Source organism: Pleuronectes platessa, chromosome 1 (assembly GCF_947347685.1).
Source record: "Pleuronectes platessa chromosome 1, fPlePla1.1, whole genome shotgun sequence".
Lineage (NCBI taxonomy): Eukaryota > Metazoa > Chordata > Actinopteri > Pleuronectiformes > Pleuronectidae > Pleuronectes > Pleuronectes platessa.
Window position 1 is genome coordinate 3,944,043 of NC_070626.1, and position 27,987 is coordinate 3,972,029.

The 27,987-nt window shown below is 40.0% G+C and overlaps 1 protein-coding gene across 1 annotated transcript in view; it reads right to left on the minus strand.

The window, feature by feature from the left end:
* The window catches only part of adamts17 (ADAM metallopeptidase with thrombospondin type 1 motif, 17), a 136,061-nt gene that overhangs the window by 90,383 nt on the left and 17,691 nt on the right, over positions 1-27,987 (minus strand). Inside the window, exon 6 of the mRNA XM_053421678.1 lies at positions 20,369-20,540. Coding sequence (XP_053277653.1) covers positions 20,369-20,540 — 172 coding nt within the window. The remainder of the gene's footprint in view (positions 1-20,368; positions 20,541-27,987) is intronic.

Consider the following 27,987-nt stretch of genomic DNA (forward strand, 5'->3'; position numbering starts at 1 on the left):
CCATTGAAGCACAGTGTGTTGTCACTCTAATGAATGTCTTGGGCTGTCATTCTGGTGTTAATTGAGCTCACTTGGAACTTGGGAGTGATCTTCCATCCTGATTTTTCCTTTAACACGCATGTTAAAGCCCTACGGGAAAAAATTTAATTTGTGAATATGGGCTAAACAATTTGATTGATTGACTTGATTGTTTCATAGAAATCAGAAATGGATGATGCAGAGCAAAACATCCTCAGCAGTGCCGTTATGAAGGTTTTGCCAGACCTCCCAGGCTCATGTTTACAAATTCTGGAGGAGAAACTGCAACAGTTGGGGGCAGAGACCACTGAGGATTTGTCTTTTATACAGGAAGCTGATCTTCTTTCTGTACTAAGACCAATTCAAGCCAGAAAATTGGTGGCAGCCTGGAAACAGACAAGTAAATATATTTTGCCAAAATGTAATTTAGTAGAGAAAAGATCATTCTATACATGTTGTTATTGTAATTATTTTTGTTTTACAGGAAAGAGCACAGAGTTTTGCAACGAGCCAGTGTTGACCTCTCCAGCTTCCTCATCACGCTCATCACTCTCTCCTTCCCCCTCACCCAGTCACTCATTTACAGTTGCTGATTGGGTTGACAGCTTCCCAATTCCATGGGAGAAGTTTCCTTAGCCTTGATGCAGTGTCTGATGAGGGAGAAGAGGCCAAGCCCACGGTTACGGAGAGAAATGGTCCGTATTGTTGTCTCTGAAATGATGAAAGTCTCCACTTCTCCAAGTAAACAAGCGTCAACAGAAGTTGCCAAGAAAATGGTTGCCAAATATCCACGATCACTACAAGATATTATCGAAGGTGATGTGGTGGGAGCAGGTAATCACTCACTGGTCAAGCAGTTCCAAGCCCGCATTGAAAATGTTAAGCGTTTCTCCTCACAAAGGTTAAGGAAGCGTAAACAGGGGTCAGATGAGTACGACACAGAGGAAATCCCACCTGAACAAAAGGCAGCTACTCAGGACACTTATGGCTGCATAAAATGGGACATGAAATTCATGCCAGTGAGTGAGACCACCAAGAGCCTACAGGAGAAGAGGGACAAAATGAAGGTGCTCAGGAAACAGACGGACTTCAGCCAAGCGCTAGTAGAAACTCTTATGAAGAGCACCTACTACTCCCAACGTAAAGACGTTAACAACGGACAAGATCTGCGTTCTCTTTTGGAGGAATGGCCATTTTTGTTTCTTGAAATCGGCATGACAGTACACTTTCAAGAGCTCACTGGAGTGTCATTGAGAGAGGTTTTTATCTGCAGTTTAGAAAAGAAGGGAAAACTGCTTCTGGACTTTATGAGAACCATTTGTGCTGGCAAGTGCAAGCTGGTTTTGGTGGCGGTCACAAGGCTTGAAATCATGAGAGGACAGTTAATGGGATGCTCGGAAGATTTGAAGGATGTGGTGCTCCTCCTTCTAGCCTATTTTGGTGAAAAAGAGGAAAACCTCTTCCACTACGCGGACGAAACATGTCTGGCAGGAGAAGTTCAACTAGAACGCTTGCCTGTGACACCATGCATCATTGTATGTGGTAAGTTGATATTCAGTTTTGTAAAGTAATGACATATATTGATAAAGAAAGTACTGGTTGGTTGCAGCCCAGTAACATTTATTTAATTTTTTGAGAAAATAATGGCTTTTGTGCTCTCTCCCATGTATCTTTTTTGCAGGAACCTCCTGCTATACCTCAAGGCAGTTCATGCTGAGTGTAGACCGCGTAATTGTGAACGACCAAATCCCGACATTCATAACTGCCATCTTATTGATGTTTGGAAGCTATTATTGTCTGAACATACACTATCCGGTGAATCTGGCCTCTACACTTGAGTTCCTTCAAAGGTAAAGAAATATACAGCATTTTCATGCTTTAAAACAAATCACTCTATATAATGGTTGATTATGAATTCTTGTGTTCAAAAAGGTGTTTCTTCCTCATCAACCCAGAGAAGGGCACGAAGGTTGAAACAAAGAAGTCAAGGAAGCAACTTTCGGTAAACCCAAGAGTCCTCACCCTCCTCTCAGATCTCTCTGATCATGAGGGGCGAGACATAGTTTAAAGAGACTTTTTCAACTGAACTGTTCAGCTACAGTATCTGTATGGAACATTATGCACTTTACTGTACCTTAATTGTTATCCAGTGTTATTCAGGATAGAGTTTTTATATGTTTACAGTCGTTTTGAGTGCTTGAACAAGCCTGGTTGGTTTGGTTCATATAAATGTATGTGACCCGGCTTATTGTACTGTCAAGGACAGAGCAATATGTTACATTGAGGAATTATACCTGCATGTACTTTTTGATTTTTTTTTTTTGTTGCCAGAAACAACTTTCAAGATGTTAAGGTTCCTACTGTGTTTTAATAAGTAGGGTGGGTTTGTTTATTTTAAAGTAATGTAAACTGGCGTATTGCACATTTTATTGGAATGAATAATTCCTAATTATTACTTGAACAATAAGGTCAAGGCAACAACTGGGTTTATCTTTGTTTTTTACAGGCTGCTCTTTTGTTGTTTGTAAAATACTTTGTGTGGAAGACAGGCTTATTATATATATATATATTTTTTAATATATTTTGCCAATAGCAGCTTTTCAGGGTATTCTGTCAATCCAGTCAAGTAAATGAAACTGTGAAGAACATCTAAGCTTTGTTTGAGTGCTTTTGAGACACTTTACAGTAGGTGAAGGGCTTCTGAAATTGTTCAGTTCTTTGGATCTTCTTTGAGGTAAGTAAACTTAACTACTCTAACATATGAAGAGTAAATAATTTTAATAATTTGTACCCACTGACCTTGTATATATTGTTATGTCAAAGATATTAAGAGTTTCCCTCCTGCCACCTTTCAGACATTGTATTAAAACTCCTGAGTGGTGTGAGGGAACAACATGCTGGCTTTTGGGACACCAAGGAAATGGTGAGTTTCTGATCCGAAATTAAAATTGGGGATGATGTGCAGCAAACGACCCAAGTTAGTATATGTTCCTCCATATATAACTATTATATTTCCTTACTTTCTTTCAGGTCGTATTACCTCTACCAGTGGTTCTACTTCATTTGGACCTAAGCAACCTCTGAGCTGTTCCACCAGTCCACGCCTCTGATCAAATACCAGATTTATCAAGGATAAACAGAGGTAAGTTGTTGTACAAATTGTTGTTTTCTTTACTCTAGAATGTACCCTTTATATTAAACTATTTTATATTGAAATACTTTATATTTACATCGGGAGTGGGTACTCTCTTCAGAGGCAGCCATGTTTTTTACAATAGCCCGGACTGGACAAATTAAACACACTTTGAGATTGATAGCCACTGTTTAAATGTTATGCAAATTGTTGTATTAATAGTGTTGATATAACTATTATTGTTTGTTCGTCATCCACAGTGATGATGTAAAGACTTAATAAAAAGTTTCCTGAACATCATACCATGTCTGTATGTGACTGTACAACCTGCTGTCAAGTCTGGACCCGACGACAAGGACACCAGTCTTATCGAGCCTAATTAGAGGTAAGCAGTGGTAAAGTTTATGGCTGCATGTTAAATATAACTATATTTCCTGTTGTCTGCTGTTTTAAATCTGAGTGGTCCAAATAATTTGTGTGGCTGTGAGTCTATAGGTTGTCTATATGTAAGCAGCATGCTTAAGCACTGAATCAATCTAACTTTGGCTTTGTTTGTTTTCTGTCGGCAGAGAGGATATTGCCAGTCTACAGTGAACACCTGATGGACAACATGTCAATCATCAAGCAGAACTGGTGACAACACATACTTCAAGTTCCAACATCTTGGACACATGTCTGTGTGACACTCTATCCCATGTTGAGCCCCCTCTTCAGTCAGGTCTGGACTCAGTGAATCATTACTCCTGATTAACCATGGGCAAGTGACAATTTTTTCATAATGTTTATTCAGTCCACCATGGATTGTCCTTCATGTATATGGGCACACATGTTTTTTCTTTGAAGAGAACACTTCTTTGAGAATTTAATGAACAAAGTATTGAATCAGTTAAATCAGTTTTTCAAAGATAATATGTGAATGCACAGTTTCAGTGGCGCTGTATTTGTAATGCAATTTGTACTGTATTTTTTACGGGGAATTTCTGGCAACCACAGCTGCCAGTATTTTACCGTAAAATGTAACATTTGAATGAATGTACTGTTATTTGGTTCACAGTAATTTTTACTATTAAATAAACTGATCATAAACATGTTTGTGACAACTGTTTTTTTTCAAGAAAATAACCGTTCAGTGGTTTATATTACTAGTATAGTTTTTAAAGAAAATTACCGTAAAACAGGTTTATATTACAATTGTTGTTTCTAAAGAAAATTACCGTAAACAGGTTTATGTGACAACTGTTATTTTTAAAGAAAATTACCGTTTAGAGATTTAAATTAAAACAATCATTTCTAAAGTAGATTGCCGTAGGCAGGTTTATTTTGCAACTGTTTTTTTTAAGAAAAATTTCTGTAAACGGGATTACAGATTATTGATTTTTTTCCGGGTAAATTACGGTAAAGCACAACAGTTCTCGACTGAAATGTACGGTTCTAATAAGACATACTCTAATGTTGTATACATTTTCAGTTTATTTTTTACGGTGAATTTCTGGCAACCACCGCTGCCGGTATTTTACCGTAAAATGTACACGTTTTTTTTAACAGTGTAGGAGAGAGATCCCTCACATGTAGCTCTCTCTAAGGTTTAAAAAAAAGATTTAAAGGTAGTTTTTCTTCACTATTGTTGAGGGTTAAGTACAGAGGATGTTGCACCTAGCTAAGCCCTCAGAGACCAGCTGTGATTTGTGAATACGGGCTGTACTTTTTTATTGAATGATGATTGAACAGTCAGCTGACAGGTAGTGGTCCAACAGATGTTACACATATCCAACCTCAGCTAAAAAAAAAGGCTTTCCCAGCAGAGCTACTCTTATGTTGGGAGGAGAAACCTTGTAATAAGAAAGATAAGAGGATGTGTTTGAGTCACACAGAGACAAATAACACAGCACTTTGAGCTGTGAAATACACTCCAGAACTTCGGGGGAACAGTAAATCTGCCTTTTCAGACCTTTGTGGGAGAATATTGCCTCATACAATGACTGGGTTGCTCCTGCTGCTAGTCAGGCCTGAAGTTATTATTGCTGGTTTCTGGCGGTAATCACAAAGCAAATATGTCCGAAATACCACACTACAGAAAAAAGGAGTTTGCTCTTTCAACATTAAGACACTGTTAACCTTCTTTACACTGATAACCCCAATGATGCAGAGGACCTAGTTCTTTTTTTACTGTGTGACAACCTATGTATATTTATTGCCATAAGGCTCAGTGGTAATTAAATCCACTTGACCTAAAAGTGCATGTTTTTACCAGTGGTACATCATAGTACCAGCAGCAGAATCGTGTACAGCATCAATAATATCCTGTTATCATATTAAAGCATAAGCAAGCCATGGTTCCACAATAAGAATAGAAATCTGACTGCTTTTGATGCTTTTATTTGAACTCATACTGACCAGATTACTAAAGCGGATGTGATATTCTGGCTCAGGTTTCTTGTGTGAATCTAATATACTGAGTGTGTCCATCCATTTCTGCCTCCAACAGCCTATTCACAGGTTTGATTTTTTCACATTTTAATAAACACAACTTTAGTGTTGAGTATATAACCATTAAATCTTTCATCATTTAATTTCTCTTTTGGTTGTGCTTTAATTTAAATTCTATAAATGGTAGGATATAAACTATATTACAAGGTGAATCTCCTTTTGCAGGCTTTTTTCTGAAGAAACGGGGGGAAACCCTTGTCATCCGTCCCACTCAGTGTAAGAGTATCTGCTGAGGAGTACAGGGAGTGGAGGTAAGGTGCTTTTGACGAGGTCTTCAGCATGAGGGAAGCAGATGCTTAGGCTTCAATACTGCTTTAACTTCCTTCCTCAGATTCCACTCATGAAGCAGGAATTCCAACATACTGCAGACAGGACAGAACAGGCCACTCCAAAAAGAATTATAATTATAAATTCTCTTAGATCAGTCGTCATGAGCAGCAAGGGAAAAAATTGAGTATACTCCTTTACACAACTGATACTTTTATGAAGAAGAAACAAAGATGCTGAACACTGAATTTCCCCTAATAGAACAACAAAGTGCTGCTCATAGATGCACAGTTTGAATGTGTGTGTGAATGGGTGAAAGTCAGACTGTACTGTAAAGAGCTTTGAGTGGTCATCAAGTCTAGAAAAGCCCTATATAAATACAAAACCATTTACCATTTCATAGGCAAATGATTGAAAGTATAATTCACATTCTGCAGATCAAACCCCATGCCTCACACTGTTATCACTGTGCAATGCAGGTTTTGCTAAGATGTTTAAATCCATACATACATTGCCATGCATACCTGTAACCTTTTTTCAACAGCTTACTCCACCAGTGCATCTCCACAGTTGTAACCCTGCTTTCACTTGGGTCATCACCATCAAACCCATTCTGTAACCCTTTCTTTCACAAGTCATCTCCATTCCTATTCAGCAATCATTCAGATCCCCATTTCCCAAATCAGTCCAGCCTATATACTTTTGGACCCTTCTTTCACCTTCTTTCCACGGACACAGATTGTACAGATCTGAGAACGGCTACAAAACGTTCTGCTGCTTTTAACATTTCTAAGAGTCACTGTTGCATCCATCATTTTAAATAGAAGAGGTTTGGAAAAAAGCAGGACTCCTCCTAGGGCTGGCCACTTGACCAAACCGAGAGATCTATGTCTTCCATGAAGGTTCTGTCATGGGAACAAGGTTCCATGCAACAATTCACCGAGATTTTAGCCAGCTCCAGTGACACCTTTAAGCATTTAGCCATTACATTAGGGTTCTTTCTTGCCTCACCGATCATTCTACAATGTGTACTGGAATTATTTTGGCCAGACCTCCACTTGGTAGCCACAGAACTAAACCATCTCCATTTATAGCCATATACAGTGCCTTGCATAAGTATTCACCCCCTTTGGACTTTTCTACATTTTGTCATGGTATAACCACAGATTAAAATTTATTTCATCGTGAGTTTATGTAATGGACCAACACAAAATAGTGCATCATTTGGAAGTGGGGGGAAATATTACATGGATTTCACAATTATTTACAAATAAAAATCTGAAAAGTGTTGAGTGCATATGTATTCACCCCCTTTACTGTGAAACCCCTAACAAAGATCTGGTGCGACCAATTGCATTCACAAGTCACATTTGCAAGTCACATAATTAGTAAATAGGGTCCACCTGTCTGCAATTTAATCTCAGTATAAATACATCTGTTCTGTGACGGACTCAGAGTTTGTTGGAGATCATTACTGAACAAACAGCATCATGAAGACCAAGGAGCTCACCAAACAGGTCAGGGATAAAGTTGTGGAGAAATATGAAGCAGGGTTAGGTTATAAAAAAATATCCAGAGCTTTGAACATCTCTCTGAGCACCATAAAATCCATCATAAGAAAATGGAAAGAATATGGCACAACCGCACACCTACCAAGAGGAGGCCGTCCACCCAAACTGAAGAGTCGGACAAGGAGAAAATTAATCAGAGAAGCAACCAGGAGGCCCATGGTTACTCTGGAGGAGTTGCAGAGATCCACAGCTGAGGTGGGAGAATCTGTCCACAGGACAACTATTAGTCGTCTACTCCACAAATCTGGCCTTTATGGAAGAGTGGCAAGAAGAAAGCCATAGTTGAAAGGGATCCATAAAAAATCCCGTTTGGAGTTTGCCAGAAGCCATGTGGGAGACACAGCAAACATGTGGAAGAAGGTGCTCTGGTCAGATGAGACCAAAATTGAACTTTTTGGCCTCAATGCAAAACGCTATGTGTGGCGAAAACCCAACACTGCCCATCACCCTGAGCACACCATCCCAACAGTGAAACATGGTGGTGGTAGCATCATGCTGTGGGGATGCTTCTCTTCAGCAGGTACAGGGAAACTGGTCAGAATAGAGGGAAAGATGGATGGAGCCAAATTCAGGGAAATCCTTGAAGAAAATCTGATGCAGTCTGCAAAAGACTTGAGACTGGGGCGGAGGTTCATCTTCCAGCAGGACAATGACCCTAAACATACAGCCAGAGCTACAAAGGAATGGTTTGGATTAAAGAATGTTAATGTCTTAAAATGGCCCAGTCAAAGCCCAGACCTCAATCCAATAGAGAATCTATGGCAAGACTTGAAGATTGCGGTTCACAGACGGTCTCCATCCAATCTGACTGAGCTTCATCTTTTTTGCCAAGAAGAATGGACAAACCTTTCCATCTCTAGATGTGCAAAGCTGGTAGAGACATACCCCAAAAGACTTGCAGCTGTAATTGCAGCGAAAGGTATTCTACCAAGTATTGACACAGGGGGGTGAATACTTATGCACCCAACAGATGTCAACTTTTTTGTTCTCATTATTGTTTGTGTCACAATAACATTTATTTTGCACCTCCAAAGTACTATGCATGTTTTGTTGATCAAACGGGAAAAAGTTTATTTAAGTCTATTTGAATTCCAGTTAGTAACAGTACATAATGGGAAAAAGTCCAAGGGGGGTGAATACTTATGCAAGGCACTGTAACTGTGGACTGATTCTTATCTTAAGTCTTAGTCGATACTGTTTAATCTTGTCCAGCTTTATGCAATTCAAAAAACCCAGTCTTCTGTTATATTTTCTGTTGTGGCATGACGTGTATCAGTAGATGCTTCCTGTGAACAGCTAACCCAAATGTTTTCTGAATCAAAGTAGCTCTAACTTAAAAAACGACTGACTCTAGGTAGCTTTATTTTCTGTCAATATCCAAGAGCTTTATTTTCTCCAGCCTACACTGTGCAGGGTTCATACACATTTTGACCAGTGGATTTCCATGACTTTAAACCAAATTTCCATGACCGAACATTTTGTGAAATCTCGGTGTATTCGCGAAAAAGTGACAATGTAGTATTCAAACTAACAATGAGAATTCCAAGGCATACAGTTTACTTTAAATTACACAAACCCAAGTATGCCTGCTTATATTTTAGCGTATTTCTGAATGTACTTATGAATTATTTAAAACTCACCGTAAATGAACTAGGGATGGGCATTCAATTAAATGGTCTTAATCGATCGTTGGGAGATTTCCGATTAATCATTAATATTTTCATATTAATATTCACTATTTATAGGCTATATTAAAATGCAGTGAAAATAGAAAAAACAAAGCTCGTTTCCTCATTGAGATTTTTATTCGAAGATGAACAACTCTTGTGGCAGTTAAACGGGATCTGTTCACTGGTAACACTTGAAATGATGCGCTGCTGTACTCTAAACTAAGCCCCGTTTGGAGCTAGCTGAATTTGACTGTTCTCGCCCTCTCAGTCAAGTTATTGTCACGCCCTAACTCCCGGAACCCCTGACACAGACCCGGGTCTGTCCGGGTTCCCCTCCAGGTGGACTGACGGTCCGTGTGCGGACATGAAGCCGAGCAGCGCAGGTTAGCTCCGGGCTGCTTTCTCCAAATGCTAACATCCTCGCTGTGCTGCGTTCAAGGCAACTCGGATATTCCGACGTCCTGCCACATAGCGAACATGCAATAGTTTTCATCCATGAAAAAATAATGTCATCGACGAAACTCATCGTCTATTAATTATGCCCATCCCTAAAATGAACAACATGAAAATATTAATATAACAAAATTCCATGACTTTTCCAAAACTTTTGGGAAATTATTTTTTTCCATGACTTTTCCAGGTTTTCCATGACCGTACGAACCCTGACTGTGTGTTAAAAATATGTTATCAGTATGCAAAAGAACAGTAGAATAGATTTGTGTTTGATTAGTTAAAAAAGATTGTTCATAATTGTAACACAATCCTGACCATATTTCACGGCAAATTCAATAACGAAAGTAGGGATGTCCCGATACAACTTTTTCACTTCCGATACGATACCGATATTGTAGCCTTGAGTATTGGCCGATACCGATATCAATACGATACGATATAGGCACAAATCATACATATATTTATTCCTTATTTTGTTGTGTGGAATGTTAGAAAAGGCTTGATAAAGTGATGTTACTGTTACTGATGTTGTAGTGATATAACAGAAAACAATAGTCAGCAACAGTAGGTATAGGAAAAACTGACCCATTTATTATTAACCAATTGGTTACATAAATTTTAACCTTCAACATAAGAGTATTACCTCAACAAATCCAATGAAAACAAAATGTTATATTTAAAGTGCAAAATAACCACTGGTTACCAACATCATTATACAATTGAATAGAATAAATTAAATTTTAAAGTGCAAACAATTCAAGTTCACTTCAGTTATTTTTCTACTGTCAGCATATGTTGGAAACAACTGTGGGCAGGGACAAAAACAACAAAAACTATAGGAATAATGTAGCGAGGTTCGAGGTGCTCCATTAAGCGTTTAAACCCGACATTACTCACCACCGACAGGGGCTGGTCATCAAGCACAATAAACTGGGCTATCTTTTCTGTTATGGCCATTGCCTTTTTGCTGTCCCGTGGTAGTTTGTCATAGCCTGGATGCCAGACGAATTTAGCCCCGCCCACAACAGATTTGGTCGGGCAGTTCGGTCTGGGGTCGCTCCATTGGGAAAAAATTATGGCCGGACTGGGCCAATCAGATTGTCAGGGCGGGCTTTATACGATGATTGACAGATGATCAACGGTGACGTAAACCACGTCACCAAAGTGCCCTCGGGTTGAATTCGTTTTCAACAAACATGCCTGCCGCTGGCGAGCTGAGATGTGTAGATGCTGCCATTGAGTCTGTTTTAGAAGACATCGACAGCGCATTCATTTTGAAAGAGGAACACAGAACGTGGAGGCGACGCCAGAGCACCGCGCTAATCCCTATCGCCTCGGCGCTTGGCTGTTCACACCGGACACTGAAGCGACGCTGAACCGCCGGGCAGCGCTAATAATATCACCCGTTGATCCAGTAGATCGCTGCACGGCTTTGTGCCGGTCACACCGGAGGCTGAAGCAATGCGCTGCGCCAAGGCTGCCTCGCGGTGCTTCAGCCTCCGGTGTGACCGGCACAAAGTTTTAACATGGGAGTGGATGGGAGCCAGCTGTTATTTAAGGCTTGGCGCTGCGCTGAAGCGTCCGGTGTGAACCCAGTAAATAACTCACAATGCGTTGCTTAGCATACGTCACATACTACGTTGCTCTGATTGGTTGTAGGTCTATCCAATTGAGCGAAGAGGAATTTTACTTCCTGGTCAGTTGAAACACGCCCCATAATTTTTTCCCAATGGAGCGACTCCAGACCAAACTGCCCGACCAAAATGTTGTGGGCGGGGCTAAGTTCGTCTGGCATCCAGGCTAAGTTTGTCACGTCTTGCAAAGCTTTCGGCCAGCGTGGGTTGCTGAAGCGAGCCAGAGGCTTGTTGCTTCGCCTTGCTGCTCTCGCGAAAATCCTCATGTTCTTTTTTGTGGTGTTTTTTCAAATGTGCGATGAGGTTGCTTGTATTGAACCTTCCCGGTTCTGTCCCTCCACGGGACACTTGCGCCTGACAAATGTTGCATTTAGCTGCAACGTCTTTGTCCGAGTTTACGGTAAAATACTTCCACACAGCCGACATCACTACACCTTGCTGCAGGCACACACGTTGTCGTTGTTGTGATCACGTGGGCTGTGCATGCTGGATCAGAGACGCTCTTCTTCCGCGGCCGGCACCAACGTTAATTAAGGGGCATTACCACCTACTGTGTTGGAGTGTGATCAAACCAGAGTCACCTATTATAGAAGTCCTGGAGCGGTAAATGGACAGCTTATATCGGAGCGCTTATATCGGAGTTTTTAGATTCAGTCCGATAAAATCCGATATTCACTTTTTTGGCTGATATCGGACTGATTTCCGATATCAATATCGGATCGGGACATCCCTAAACGAAAGCAAACATACAGTAAGAATTCAAAGGATCATACATGAAACTTTACCTTGATAATCCCATCTTTGCCAACATTGCTGATCACTTGACCCTTGCTTAAATGTCTAGTGATAAGGGCTCAATTTAACCACTGACAGAAATAATGGATGGAGGCTAAATTAATGTTGTTAAGGCACAGGGAATTATGAGAACAACACAGCGATCCAAGCGAAAAATGTAGAAAGAAATCTACTGAGTTTCTTTCCTATCTTAATTTGAGTGGGGCGTTATGAAAACATCTCTTCATTTAACATCTTTTAAAGGTTTCCCTTAAAAAACTGTCATGAAGCTCTCAGAATTCTGCTTTCGCGGTTGTATTTTTACAAAAATTCCCCAACCAAAGGAATTAAATAGACCAATGAAATCATTGTTACTTCAATAAAAGGTCAAATGTAATTTTATAATATAATTATGAACAGTAGTAGCATATAACATATACAATTAAACGAGGGGAGAACAATCACACATGCAGTTTTTGGTCTAGAATAAATAAAATATGAATGTCCGTGGGATGAGAATTAAATTCAACTTGACTGAACAAAGCAGGCAAAAGTTTGAGTTTTATTTCGAAATAATCATTTTTACACTTAAAAATTATATGTTAATAAATATATGAAAGAGAGAGAGAGGGAGAGATTTTGTGCATTCCTATGGAAATGAGGTGGAGTTGGAGAAAGAAACAGAAAAGAACTACAGGAATGTCCAGGCAGACATACATGTAGAAGAAAGAGATTATAATCTGACATTTTCCTCCACCAGGTTTATACATTTGTGAATATGTGCTATTCAAATAAAATATGATTGACATGCATACATACTTTAAGAACAATCAACTCTGTGTTTATTGAGCATGTCAATGGAAATGTCAAGATATTCTTGAAGTGGTTCCACAGGTTCCCCGGCAGAGTGAGGGCTAGTTTAACTTAGCAATTTACTTCATTAAAAACTATGTCAACGAGGGATGGTTGAAGGATTGATGTATGATCTTTCATTCAACATCCACAGAACACTTCCCCTACAGAAGAATGGCAGTGTATAATCTGAAGCTATTTGAATATGTGTCATAAAAACAAAAGAAAAACCCTTCTCAGCTTTTGTACGATGGCTGAAAACAAACAGAGGAGCAAGAGACCGACCCTCACAGCTCTGCAGGTTTTTCTTCTTTCCTTCTAAAAAGGAGGTTTTAGTAATTGGTATGACCTAGTTATGAGCATATGGAAAAAAATATTTATACAGGTTTTCAAAAGTGCTGGTGGTCTTCAGCTTCGGTGGTGTTATGTAACTTTGGGGGTGCAGTTTGGTTCACAGGGTCAAGCTTCTCTGGTTGATAAATCTGCACCAGGGGGGTATGTCTGCAAGGGGTACTAATGTCTGCAGGCTAATAGAATGATAACACCCAACAGATAAGACACAGCAGTTCATGCCTGCTTGATACAGAAGTATGACACTGATTTGTCATTTCTCCTCGAGCCAGGGTATAAGTCCAAAAATGGTCTTTTGCAGGAATGGCCTTCTCACGCACAGTTCACGCTCACACCCACTAAGCAGAGTTAGACACAGTGTAGTCCACCAGGCACATTAGGGTCTTATACAGACAAACAGCAAAACTAGTTTCCTTGTTTGTTGCTGTTTGCTCTCCTCAAAAGCATGTGAAGCAGGACAGGGCATGTTACAGCTTTCTTTTCTCTAGCAGACGTTATTCCTGGGATACAAAAACTGTACTAAATTAGGTTTCAGACTGTGTCATTAAAACCAGTATAGTGCCGGCATAATGTACCACATCAATCATAACAGAAATTATTTGCAGACAGTGTAGTCAAAACATATATTAAACTATACTGGAGAGTCGGCTGAAGAATAGCCTGTTAGAAAACTCTCCGCTTTTGAATGCTTTCAGTCCACATTTGGGAGCCACAACAAATACTTGATTGGATAACGAGAAGAAAAAGTCACCCTTTACACGTGGTCTGATCTTGAGTTTGGAGATTAAAGGAAAACAGTGAATTTGTGTCAACATTTTGACTTTTTGGACTGTATAAATTCTCTAGTTATATGTGCCATTTAATTAGTTTGAGAGATCAAATGAAAGATTGCTAAATTACAACTTTTGGAGGTAGCTGGGAGAGCACCTTCACCTACACCAGATTATCAAGGAGCGCAGGTGAGAGCTGTTAGCTGATTGATCCTCAGGTTTAAAAGGCAGCAACGGCGCTGCCTCGGGACACACTCTCTCAGGACCGAGGACACTCTCGGAACACAAAGACCGAAGAACACTCTGAGATTCGGAGAGCATGAACTGCAAAGCTAGTCCCTTTGGGTCAGTCTATTTGTGTTTGTTCACGTGTGTGGTTTGATTTAATGAAACATGCTGGATAGCAACCCCCTTGTCTCTGGTAGTGTGTGGGAGAGCCCCATGGCATGATCAACTGCCACACTGGCGTCTAACGATGGGCTCCACGCAGCCAGAAACGCGGAACCTAGAGGCGGAGATGGAGCTACTAAGGATGGCTGAGGACCTCTTGGCCGCGTACCGGGAGCAGATAGAGGAGAGCATATGGGGGCTGAAGGCGCTCCGGAGGCAGGCAGAGAGGAAGACGACGGTGACGGAGCGTCTGCTAGACCGCTCGGGTTCTGCTCTGGCTATCACCTGCTGCACCGTGCTGAAAGAGGCGGCGGGCGTGTCGCCAATTCTGTGCCCTTGCACAGCGCTAAGGCTGGTGGAGGGTGCCTCCTGCACTGAGGCCGGCGGTGAAACCGGCGTCCCCTGCTCCTGTTTCCATGCCCCCTGCTCCAGTTCCTACCCCAAGGTCGGCAGAGAGGCCCTAACCTGCAGCCCCTGTCCCGGGCTCCTCGTCGGCGAAGAGGCCAACGCCTGCAGCCCCCGTTCCTGGTCTAATCAACTAGGTCAACATAAGAATTTAATAGCTTGTTGGTCTGAGTTATAAAATATTTTTTCAACCTGTTGGACTTAGACTTTGGTAAGCTGTATCTTCTGCCTAAGGGCCTGCTCAAATTCAGAAAAGAGAGGATGTCAAGGAAACTGTAAGTTGTCTCGAGCCTTAGCTTTAGCTCTCTCACCAAGGTGAGAGACTTAACACCAATGATCTTGAAAGATGTGTTGCAACTTGTTCTTCTATCTAATACAGATATTACCAAACCATGTGATAAAGCCAAAGGAAATGAAGATTCTACCACTGAGCTTTCATCAATTTACTGCACACACCAAACCAATTGTGGTTTCGTAGGAAATGGAACGCTTCTGTGATTTTTAAGATAGTACTTCGGTATTTTCATTTAATCTTAGTTTGTTATCAATAACAATACCCAGGTACTTATGACCCCGATGCACTGTTTGACCCGTTACAACAACCTCTGCATTGATAGCAGTTTAATTGGCTGGATATGACTTTGTTCTAAAATCTATGCACGTGTGTTTGGTTTTACTGACATTACATTTTTTATGGGAGTCATCTCACCGCTCAATAAAACCATCCACCACCGGGTCAGGTGCTGTGTTCTTCCCTTGCAAATGGCTCACTATGACCATGTCACTCTGCAAACTTCAGAATATGTCTTGGTTGGGAACTTCTGCAGTCGTAGGTGTGGGTGAAATGACACAGCCCTGTGGCGATCCAGTGGAAGAGAACAGCATGTCATACACAGAGCCATACACCCTCACACACTGGGATCTGTCCACAAGAAAGTCTAAAATCCAGCACAAGATTCACTTTGAAAACCTCTGTCCCTAGCATGAGTGTTCTCCACACAAAGGCCTAGACACTGACAGCAAGACCCCACAGTTAATATGTGTCAGAACTAATTTAAGTCTGCACAGCAGCTAAAAGAATTATTTGATTTGTGTCTACATGGGTAACTTGATCAGTTGTGCTTCTCCTTGTGTGTCTGCCTTCGCTTGGCTTGGTAAACAAAAATAACTAAAGTACAGGAAAGAGGTGAGGGTGTGTGTGTGTGTGTCTTCCCCAAATATCAATGTCCAAAGTTCTATCCGTATATATACAAAGTCTGTTTCAGTCTCCACCATAAACCCAACATAGTTCAGTTCAATCCATTTAACAACGCACTTTTGTTAGAGCTAAAACAAACGTACCTCTCCGACCTCCACACTAATTTCTCTGAAGATACAAGTCACTTCTGCATTGGTTCAGATTAGGCTGGGCTGTGTTGCCGGGGTTGTGATTGGATTGGAATGTGAATGGATGCATATGCAACAGACTGCCCCATAGGGAGGCTGTGGCTGAGGGGTAGAGCAGTCGTCTTCCAACCTGAAGGTAGGAAGTTCGATCCCCAGTCTTCCCCAACTTCATGCCGTAGTGTCCTTGGGCAAGATGCTGAACCCCAAATTGTCCCTCATAGAACAAAAAAGTGCTGCTAATAGATGCACTGTATGAATGTGCGAATGGGTGAATGTAAAACTACTATAAAAAGTTTTGAGTGGTCATCAAGACTAGCAGAGCTATATAAATACAAAAACCATTTACCTGCTGTGGCAGCATGTGGGGATGGGCAGGGAGACTTGTTCTATCTTCACATTTTGCAAACTAAAACCATGGACGTGGTTGACCTCGGTTTCTTATACTATAGCTGACTGAGGTCCAGATATGGATAGTCACATACATATCACCACAAACATATCTGCCTCTAATGTGGCTCTGCCTGAAAAAGGAGTTTGTAAAACTCAAACATATCTACTAAACTAAAGCAAGCAGTCATGCAGCAGACATTGAACTCATGTTTCTGGCTGATGTGATGTGGTTCTTTGGCTTCACTCAGTGATTCTGCCTCCAGAACAGTGCCCTGCTCAGAGAAGTGTTTGGAGAACTATAAAGCCAGTCTGCAACTAATTAAACTTTTCCATGACTTTCCAAGCTGGTCATTAGTGCTTTTGACTGAATCCTGTGTTCAGGTGTGCTGCTCATTAAAAAACCTGCCATTCTTGAAAAATCAGGAGACCATGATTAAAAAAAACTCTCACTTCAAAAATGTATAATCTTGGCAAACAGACAGAGTGTTTGGGAAATATGCACATTAATAATAAAAAAAAAGCAGAGGGTGGGGATTGCTGTGTGTTTTATAGTGTTAACAGCGAGAGGCTCAGCAGGTTCCAACAAGAACTTTGGAGAAAAGAGATGCACATTGAATAAGGAAACATCTGCATTCCACACAGCCTCTCTTGCAACACACTGAGGCTGAATGAACATCAAAGCATGGCAGATCCCAGTAAATGCTGCTGTGAAACCTGTGATTTATTAGCATTGCTACCCTGGGATGTTTGACTGGCCCATTTCAGCTTAGAGGGTGGACAGGCAGACAGTAGTTCATTCACACAGCTCACTGCGAGCACATCACTGTAACGGGATTTGGGAGATGTTTCAGGGGTGAGTTTAAGTAGCATACCCCAGATTCTGAAAAATTCAAAAAATCCCATCCTCTGTAATGTGACCCAAATGCATGAACCAATATCTCTACCATAAAGATTTGAGCACAAATAATAAATTTGTGTCAGTGTATGAAGGATGGTAGCAAACAAGAAACACTGTTTTGCAAAAGAATTGCAGCTGTTCACAGATGCAATAATGGCATTTTTTGGGGTGATCAATAGAAAACAATTTATACAATAGTTAGTTAGCCTTGGTTTTATAGCATGAAGGCTAAAGTATGCTTCTCCGAGTCCGTTACGCACGGACGGATCGGACGGACTCTTTTTCATTTATGGTTCTATTAGCTGTTTGTGCTGAAAACAATTCACCGCCAGAACAGTAGTTGGCGCAACGGAAGACGAGCTTAGAGAAGCCTACCTCAAGAGGTATGTAGAAGAAGTCCACGCTGCTTTATTTACCTCCTCCCGGCTTTCCTCACACACAGTGAACGATGGCAAAAAGGCTGTTGATGACGCGACAGTTTTTGCTGAAATAAAGTGACACCCAGCGAAATGCTTATGTTATCGTTTCTTAGCGCAGCGGTTCCCCGGTCTTGTTCCAAACTGTGTTGCTAATTCAACAACTTCAAGCTACACGGAGGCAGCTAGCTTCCCCCCCAGCTTCCACCCACAGTAAGCAAGGGCTCCAGATAATAACCTTAATCCTAGAGTCGTAGTTGTGTTTTGGGTTTATTGTGCTATAGGGAATGAAACAAGTTTGAGGTCCTGAAATGTTGTTAGCTGACGTTAGCGGACCAATCACAGCCAAAGGCTATCCCTAGGCTCTCCGAAATGCCGACGGATAGTTAGAAAAATCAGAGGTTCACGAAAAGCTCTCCAAGGAGTTCGGAGAGGGCGTTCCCCTCTCCGTGTCCGTCCTTGTCCGTCAAAACGGAGAAGCATACATAGGCCTTAAGGCTATACATAAATTGGATTATTGTAAAGATCAAGGTCATAAGTTGTTAACTTTTATAACATAGCGTGTTAATAAAGCTTTTGCTATACAATAACTTTATGTCCCACCTACTTAAGTTTGTGATTTCTCTGATAGTCATTTCAACTTTTTATTAAAATTAAAACAGGTTTATCAATGCACCTCCTTGGCATGTACGCATTCCAATAATATAAATAATTATTGACAGAAATGTACATGCCATGATGATTACCATTACCAATACTGAATAAATTGATCAAAACTTATAAAGACCTGATTTTAGCAGCAGATTTGAGCAACTTTTTATTTGCATATTATCCACATAGGTAAGCTAGCTCCGATGGTGAAAATTGTTTGCTTGTCACATAATAAATAACACTCGTTTGAATATTATATATGAGGTAATGGGTGTGGGTATGATGTACTTGTGATGTACACTACATGTACATTTGACAGCTGTTGCAGTGAGAGGGAGTGGAAGCAAAGCGTTGCACAAACAGCAAATATTTGGCAGTTCCGCCACACTGTTCTTCTAGAGATTCAGGGTCTCGTGGTTCACAGCTGAACAGCCAAAGAAAATGATTTTGTAGCCCAGATTTAATGTTTATCTGACCAATATGTCACGAACATTATATTTTGCTACACTTCCTGAAGAGAAAATAAAGCTCTCTAGGGTTTCTGTTGATTGAATCCATTCATTTGTTTTAAAAAGGGGTTTTATTGTGAGGTACTTGCAAGAGGACAGGAGATGCATGGCTTCAAACTGGTTTGAATTGGTATTTATTTTAGTGTATAGGAATATTTTTATAAAAGGAAATACAGTAGTTATACCATAACCTTAGAAATGCTGTAGTTATATTAAAAGTTAACGTAAAGAACTGCAGGTGATGAACAGTAGTCTCTCTCCCTCTCTCTCTCATATAAAAAAAACACACACACACTCACTTATTTATAGCTATTTTCAGTGTACTTAAAAACAGCGCTGGCAGTAGCAGCTCTGCTGCAGAGCGATGATGAACTGCAGCTGGTGTGAACAACTGATAACCGTGACTGCCCAGAGTCATCATTTATAAAGTAAAGATACTAATGGAATAAGGTATCATAATGTTTTTAAAGGCTGGGTATCGCAAAACCTTTGTAGTATCTCTATACCATGCAACACTAAACTGCCCTCCACCTGAATATCTTACCAGTGAACAACAATGTCTTAATGCTTTTCATAATCTAAACGTCAGCTTTCAACATAATAGTTCTTAAGAACTGTTCTATAGTCTGCTATACATGAACACCCTGCTATACAAATAGATCACAGACATTTCTGAATGACCCGTTACAGACTTTAGTTTGCAGAAAACACTATGGTGGTTGGTTTGTCAGCAATAAAAAAGGTTCAGACTGGTGTTAACAATCTGCCTTAGACTGTTAAAAAGAACAAAACAGATGGTCGCTGACCTCAGAAGAGCTCCCGATACACCCACTCCTTTGGTGATCAACAGCTTTACAGTGGACACACATTGGCATCATCACGTTCCATGGATTTGACACAACACCACTTCTATCCCCACAACAGCAAAGCAGTGTCTACACTTCCAGCAAGGGCTGAGAAGCCTCTTCACTTTCATCCTCACCACTTTCTACAGGGGGACAATAATGAGCATCCACTTTGGCTGCATCACTGTCTGTTTTGAAAACCGCAAATCCCTGCAACAGATAGCGAAGATACCCGAGAGCATAATCTAAGCTCTCTCCCATCCGAAAAAAAATATTGCATGTGCCATCCAACTTCCAGACTCTTTCCATCCAGGCTAACGCTACAAGATTCTGTACGTCTTTTTCCCACTCAAGCAAGTCCTTTAGCACCGTCCACATATACAAACTGTATGGATAGTTTCATAACAAAATAAATGGTGGTGGCTTGCCTTATAAAATATCAGTGTGACCATATTCCCACATCCTGAACCATTCAGTCAAGCTCTCTATGTCACTCACCTTGTTTCGTCCCACAGAATTTGGCTTGGTCAGCATCTGGAGCAGAGACCCTGTCCGCAGAGCGTCGGTAGCGCAGCAGTTGGTGTTTAAGTCCAGAGAACGACTGTGATGGGTCATTTTTACCCACGGGCTGGATGAATAGGCGGTCCTTCCCTATCTGGACAAGCCCAGTCTGTGCACAAAAAAAAAAGTGCAGAAGATTAAGAAAAAAGACTGTAAACATAGAGTTTAGAGTAGACCAGTTAAACTTGTATGTAGTTAAAGTAACGTGTTTAAATGTCAACAGCAAATAAAATGTGATAAAAGTTACAGACATTATCTTGTTATAGCTAATGTTTTTCTTTCTTATGATAACCAAATTATTAAATACAATACAGATTGTGACGATAGATAGTTTTTTTCTATCTCAATTTCATAGTTTTATTGAATACAATAAATACTAAATTTGAGAGTACCATGGTTGGTAATTAATATACTATAGAACTTTTAGGAGTCTTTAAAACTGTTACATCACACTTTGTTAAAAAATCTTTATCAGAATAGGGCCATTTTTGTTGTGTAATGTGATGCATGTGCAATGTATGAACACAAATTCCTCAAAAAATAGTTCAATTAAGCTCACATAGTATGAGAGTCTGTTAAGTAGTTTCCTGGAAAAATCTTCTGGCACGCGGGTGAAATGTTTTTGGATGAAACCCACCATAAACTGTGAGGTTACCGTCACAGTTGAACAACTCAAGACATAGTTGAATGGCAGCTTACATTTTGCAGCACCATGTTGTACAAAGTCACAGCAGTCAATGAAATACACATCCTAAAGATTCACAGCTTTGCTGTGTCACAAAGCTGTGATTCTCTCCATAACACCGTACAGATCCCGACTAATAATGAATCCCATGGAAATATCTTATCGCCTTATGTTGGTGCCAATCACGATGATTTAAAGAACAACAAATATCATGGAAAGGCCTTCACTATGACCGAATGTAGATGGCTGTAATACTTCAAACAAACACAGTGGTTTCTTCCAGTATAACGTATGTAATGGACACACAGAGAAAAATACCGTTGTCATGAGTGAGTCAATGACGAAAATGCTTATGATACCAAATTAATAGTAAAATAACAAAAAAGACATGGTGTGTACATTCCTGTACTAGAGGTTTACATTTAGAGTTGTATTTGGTATGTGGTTAGCCTAGCTTAGAATAACTGTGAGCATCGATAAAGATCCATCCAAAATGAGGGCAGATAAGAAAAGGGCTGAAAGACTGCACAGGAGGTGGCAATACTTTTACTAGGTCTGAGCAGTTTCTGCAGGTATTTTCTCTTGCTGCATACAGCCAACAAGACCAGCAATCAGAGGGTTCAACATCCTTTAACTGGCCCCAGATACAAAACACAGGACAAAAAGCTGTTTACAATCAACATTTCTCAAAGACCTTTTTACTGAGAGCAACATTTACTCACATAAATTTGAAACTGTGATTCAATCTGTATCCAGTTAGAGTTAAAAAAAAAAAGAAAAGTTAACAGCATTTAAAGCCTGAAACATCATAAATAAAGGTTGCATAGAAACAGATGAACTTTGTGCTACCAAACAAAACACTTTGTGCACTTTGGGTTCCAGGTCTGCTTAACACAATCACAATGTCTACAAGTCATCACATTGATCATCCCATTGCTGTGACTTTCCAATTCCATTTCCAGTTGTAAGCTGAAGCTTTAAAAGTAGGTCAAAAGAAAATGTGGCAGAGGGTGGCAGCCAGAATGCATGCTTTTGGTGACTCAGCACTATCCGGAGAAATCTCTTCTTCATGCTCCAAACCTAATGTCTCACAGACCTAAGAGTGGAAAAGCTTCACTAGTAATCCCTGTAGCTCATACCACTCTTTACAACCCAGGAGTCTGACATGTTTGACATTGTTTGTTCCTAGACGGTGAATGGGGTAATATTCGTTTCAAGTGATAATATGTAACCACAGTTTAACTATAGATGCCAGGACAATCCTTTTTAATTGTGTCAATGCAACAAAAAAAAAACATCTTGCTCAAAAATGTATGCGTTTCATTCAATAATATAAATTCTAAGAAAACTCTTTCACGTTGCCAAACTTCTCATAATTTGACAGAGTCTTGACAGCACCACACAAAATGTTTAATCAATATATGGTTATGGCAAAACTGCTTTTCATAATTTACAACAGCAGCAAGTTACCAGTGTCGGGAAAGTCAATTACATTACTTTCATTATTCAATGAATTCAATGCGCCATCAAAAATACCTTAAATAACTTAAGTCCCATACACACATTTGAGCTCATTGTCTCACTTTGCCTCCCTACTATTTTACCATTTTGGTTCATTCTTACCTTCCTTTGACTTACCTACTGATACCTTAGATTAGAAAGGATTCTATGACCAAACTGTATAACTGGAGGATGTGAAATCTAGCATTTTATTTATGATACGCAAGATAATAACTTATGAAAATGCCTTTTTTATTTAGTTTTCATGAAATCAAAATTAGCAAAGCATTCACATGTCAACCACATTGGACATTTTGTCAGGCTTAAGTGGCAGCATAAGTGCACAGAACAATATGGGTCCAAGGATGGAGCCTTGAGGAACACCAGAGGTCAAAGGGACCACAAAAGAGGAGCCATCATCAACTCCATCTAAAGGTAATTCTTTATAAAATAATTTTTGAACCATTCGAGGGCAGTATCCTTGATGCAAGGTCAAAATTTAAGGCAAACAAAAATAATGGATGATCTACTGCATCTGTTCTGAAATTATTCAAATTGAACAAACTCCATCACAGTTTCTTTAGTGGGGGATACCTGACAATGAACATTTTAAGATATTATGATTCCCAATAAAGTGAGTAACTTTAAATACACAACCTTCCATCAAATTTCTAATATAAATGGTGATTGTTTATTTTCTATTTTTATTTCAGAGGATCACAGGCAGGTTTTATGGCTGAGGTAATTGGGTTAATTACTTCACACCTTAGAAAGTTGGTAACACAGAAAGAAAACATACATTTACAATAAGTAGTGTAAAGAAAACTCAAGGAAATCTAGGAAAACAGTCTGAGTGTTTGTTGATATTGCAGAAGATAAACTTGGTCAATATTGTAAATGGTAAATGGTTTTGTATTTATATAACGCTTTTCTAGTCTTGATGACCACTCAAAGCGCTTTACAGTACAGTTTCACATTCACCAATTCACACACACATTCATACAGTGCATCTATTCGCAGCACTTTGTTATTCTATGGGGGGCTATTCGGGGTTCATGTTGCCCAAGGACACTTCGCATGCAGATGGATCGAACCGCCGACCTGCAGGTTGGAGGTCGACCACTCTACCCCTCAGCCACAGCCGCCACAATGAACACGTTCATATTGAACTGAACGAATCATTTTAAATATGATGAGCATGAGCGACACACACAGTGAGATCAGAGCTTGTTCATGTGAGGCAGATGGTAAATGACTTTGTTAAAGAAAGGTGGGAACAAACAGTGACAACACAGAGTTTCTCTCTGGTCACAGCTGCTCAATGAACAGAGCAGAAGCTGCAGTAGGTTTGAACCGAGCTGGAGTTTTTGTGTCCTCCTCAACTCTGACATGCTCTCACTTTAACTAACTAACACTCATTACTAGTTATCAGGACCTGATCAGTACATGAAGAAACTTAGTTTTTGTTTGATTCGCTTCAGATTTAATAAGGCTGCATTTAAACATCATAAGATGACTCAACACGTTGTGCTCAGTACAACACAAGACGTGACTTAAAGTGAGGGGAGCGACACGCAGACATGATCCGACACCATCGATTCATAACCAATCACATGATAGTAAGATTGTCACCTAAATCATCCCAATTAATGATTTTTTTAAATGTAACCAATGAACTCGTACTAGTTTGTTTTTATCTGCATGAACTGAACTCTCAAATTGTTCATTATAAGTGTGAATTGGCACAATACTGGACTTGGTTTCTTGAAAAGATTTTATTTAAAGGTGTTCCGATCAGGATTTTGGGGTGCGATCACTGATCGTTTGGAGTAGTATCTTCCAATACTAATCACAGGGTCTATGGCCCTGTTTACACCTAATAACATGCTTTGTGGATGATACAATTGAACACTTACCATCAGATTTCTCTTGCCTGCTCCATTTGCAAATAAATGCTGTGAACGATGAACAAATCAGTTGACATATGATGAACGTGAGCGACACACACAGTGAGATCAGAGCTTGTTCACGTGAAGCGGCCGGTAAGTGACTTTGTTAAAGAACGGTGGAAACAAGCCAGCAGCGACAGTAGGGGCGCTGTGCATGAATTAGAACTGAACTATACGAGCAGGACACACACTTGAACTTCCTCTGACTGTGTGGAAATCTGATGCTTTCACATCACAGCTAGATAATGAAGAAAGGCATTAATACTGTGACAGGCTCTCACCCAGGAGTCACACACAGCGTCCCGCAGTAGAGGTTATACAATCCGATCAGACAGACCTCTGTTGATAAAATCCATCATCCTATATTCAAATAAACACATACATCACCCTGTTTGCAAAGATGAAATGTGTTAAGGAAAGAAGAAATGCATTGTGTTTTAATTGGCTCAGAGTGTTGGCACACTACTGAGCTTAAACACTGGACAAACGTTGTTTACACAAAAAAAAAAACTTCACATATAACGTTTGTCAAATTTATAAAAAGGGTTGAATAATAAAGAACCCGTAGACAGTTAATAAAGTTTCTCTTCAACCAACAACTCTCAAAAGTGAACGGTCTTATTATTATTTTATTATTAGAGAGATGAAATATTCCTGGTAAATTCAGTGTGACTTTAGTTTAAAGTTTTCAGCGTAACTCAAATTGCACTAGCTTTACCCTAAAATAATGTTTTTGATAGACTTCTAGACTTGAATTCACACAGTGACTTGATATACCTGACAGTTTAATGTTGATTAATATAGTACCCTTTACTTTAATGGAACAAGCTAATGCACTAATATTATTTTGGAGAGATTGTGTATTGGATTGTAATAGCTAGATTAGCATTTCCGACTGGAATATTTTTTGTTGTGGAATAATGCCTTGCAGTGCATACTTTGTCAGATTTCTTTATGATTAAATAGATCACGCTTACTTTTATTGTAATGTACATTAGATCTATAGGACTTTCATGTATAATAGCTCTAATCCATCTCTGTCATTTTACTGTCATGTCCATTCGGTTTTCCTCCATTTTTTTTTATTTCTCTGGTGTTTGGCGAACATTTCCTGATAGTCAGTTTTCCTCTCATAATTTGTGCAGGTACTTTAAAATGAAAAAAAAGTGCATTGCATGTATGTTTGTACATACATGAATAGAAACATCCTGACTCAAAAGAAAGCCATAAAAACGGGTTCATGTCATTTATTTTCTATGGACCAATTCTATATTAACAGGAAGTCCCAGTAAGTCTGTGAAAAGCCTCTAGTTGATCCTAAATGGTGCAACACCAGTACTGGCAGGAAGTAGAAAAATATAATTTTATTTCTCCCATATTAGCTCCTCTGCATTGGTTCACTCTAAAATCCATAATAAAATTAATAATCCTTCTCCTTATGTACAAAGCCTTTAATGACTCAGCTCCATCATATCCTGCAGAGCTCATAGTACCTTATTATCCCCACAGACCCACTTGTAGTTCCTCGAGAATAGAATATGAGGCTGTTTCTTCAGAGGCTGTCTCCCCCCCCTAGAAGATGTATCCCAGCCAATTACAGGTTTGTAGAGTTCCAGAGAGCAGCTCTGCGCAAGACCTGTGTGTTGCTTCTCCTTGTTGTTTGGAAAGATAACTTGCAACCTGTACTATTTTGTGCTGCTTTGCCTGGTGATCTTACTAGATAGTAAAATCAAAAGTTGGCACCTGATAGTACTACATGTCGGCCCAGACCACACTTGTTGCATGTGTAGCGCATCTCAGGCTGCTCTTGTAGAACGTTCGGGTCTTTGCAATTTTCTCTGCATGCTTTGGTTCAAAGCAAAAAGACAACGAAAATGTTCTTCTACCACAGTTTCAATTGTCTAGTAGTCAAATATAAGACAAATACAAAAATGTCCAGGTGTATTGGTTTCAATGTTACTTGGCACATTTCGCATTTCTGATGAATAAGTCCATTCAATTGTTTTAAGATTTGTCGGATTGGAAGATATACAGCTTTATACCATAGAGCTCTAGCATTTAGCTGAATACAAAGGCTACTTTTGTTCAAGCAAATATATAGTAATCATACCGAAAACCTAGCAAAGCAGCAGACAACTGTCTGAACTAGGGATGGCCATTCGAATAAATTGTCTTCATCGATCGTCGGGAGAATTAATGACGAATTTTCGATTAATCATTAATATTTTTATAGTAAAAAATTCACTATTTATAGGCTATATTAAAATGCAGTGAAAATAAAAACAACAAAGCGTGTTTCCTCATTGAGATCTTTATTACAAGATGAACAAAATATGCGCTGCCGTAATCTTAAGCAGCGGAGCCAACAGCTAGAAGTCGGTGCTACTAAACACAACTGACCCTCGTTTTTTGTTTTTTTTTCTCCAAAATAAAATAAATAATAAATAATAAAAAAACAATCATTTAAACAATAACTTAACCACAAATATATAATACTTAATTCTGACAGGTTTTGCCAAATGTAACTCAAAACTATCAAACGAGGCACCGAGTCGAGAAAGCTTAAAAAATAACCAGTAACTCACATACAACTTCAGCACCATTCTACGGATTTTTGTTGAGAAAGATGAGCATGTTAACCTGCTCTGGGGTCAGACGCGAACGCAGCCTGGTGACCGTCAGTCCAGCCGCCGAAGGGGACTGAAGTCTCCGTGATACACAGGTAGCTCAGTGCTAACTTGGCTAGCCTGGGGAACCGTATTCCATTCACTTTCCACCAGTCTGTAGGGGTGCAATCCAGGGGTGGGGGAGCTTCCCTCTGAAAGTTATGAAGTTCTGTTTCGATGCCAGAATCACATTGAATGGTATAGTGCTCCCCAAGGAGTTGTCATAGTAGAGACCTGGGACTGGGAGGCCGCGGCTCCGGTGTTTGCGCTCCCCTCGTCCGTATCAGACAACGCAGGCTCCTCGTCTCCCCCAGCCTCTGGGATAGCTTCGCAGTGTTGGCAGTGAACCAAATCATTTTTTAAACTCGAAATGGTCCCACGCTACACTTCGCCATGACCTCTTCATGTTTATTTTGGAAATGGAAATACACGGTAACTCACCGGTAACTGAGTAGGCCTGTGGCGTTTTTTTCAAACACTGCCCCCCGTGGTCAAATGTGTGATTAGCGAATTTATCGATGAAAAAAGTATTTCAGCGACGAAATTCTTAATGATCAATTAATCGATCGTAGCTTAATTGTGCCCATCCCTTGTCTGAACAACAAACTCCTGTGAGACACAGCAGAAAGGTGGCACAGTCGTCACGTGCTGCACACAAAGCCAGTGTGCAGGCGTCAAGCATGCACTCAAAATAGCAACTTGAGTTTGGAAGTATATCGATTGAGACACAGCTATTGAGTTGTAGAAGTCCCCCAA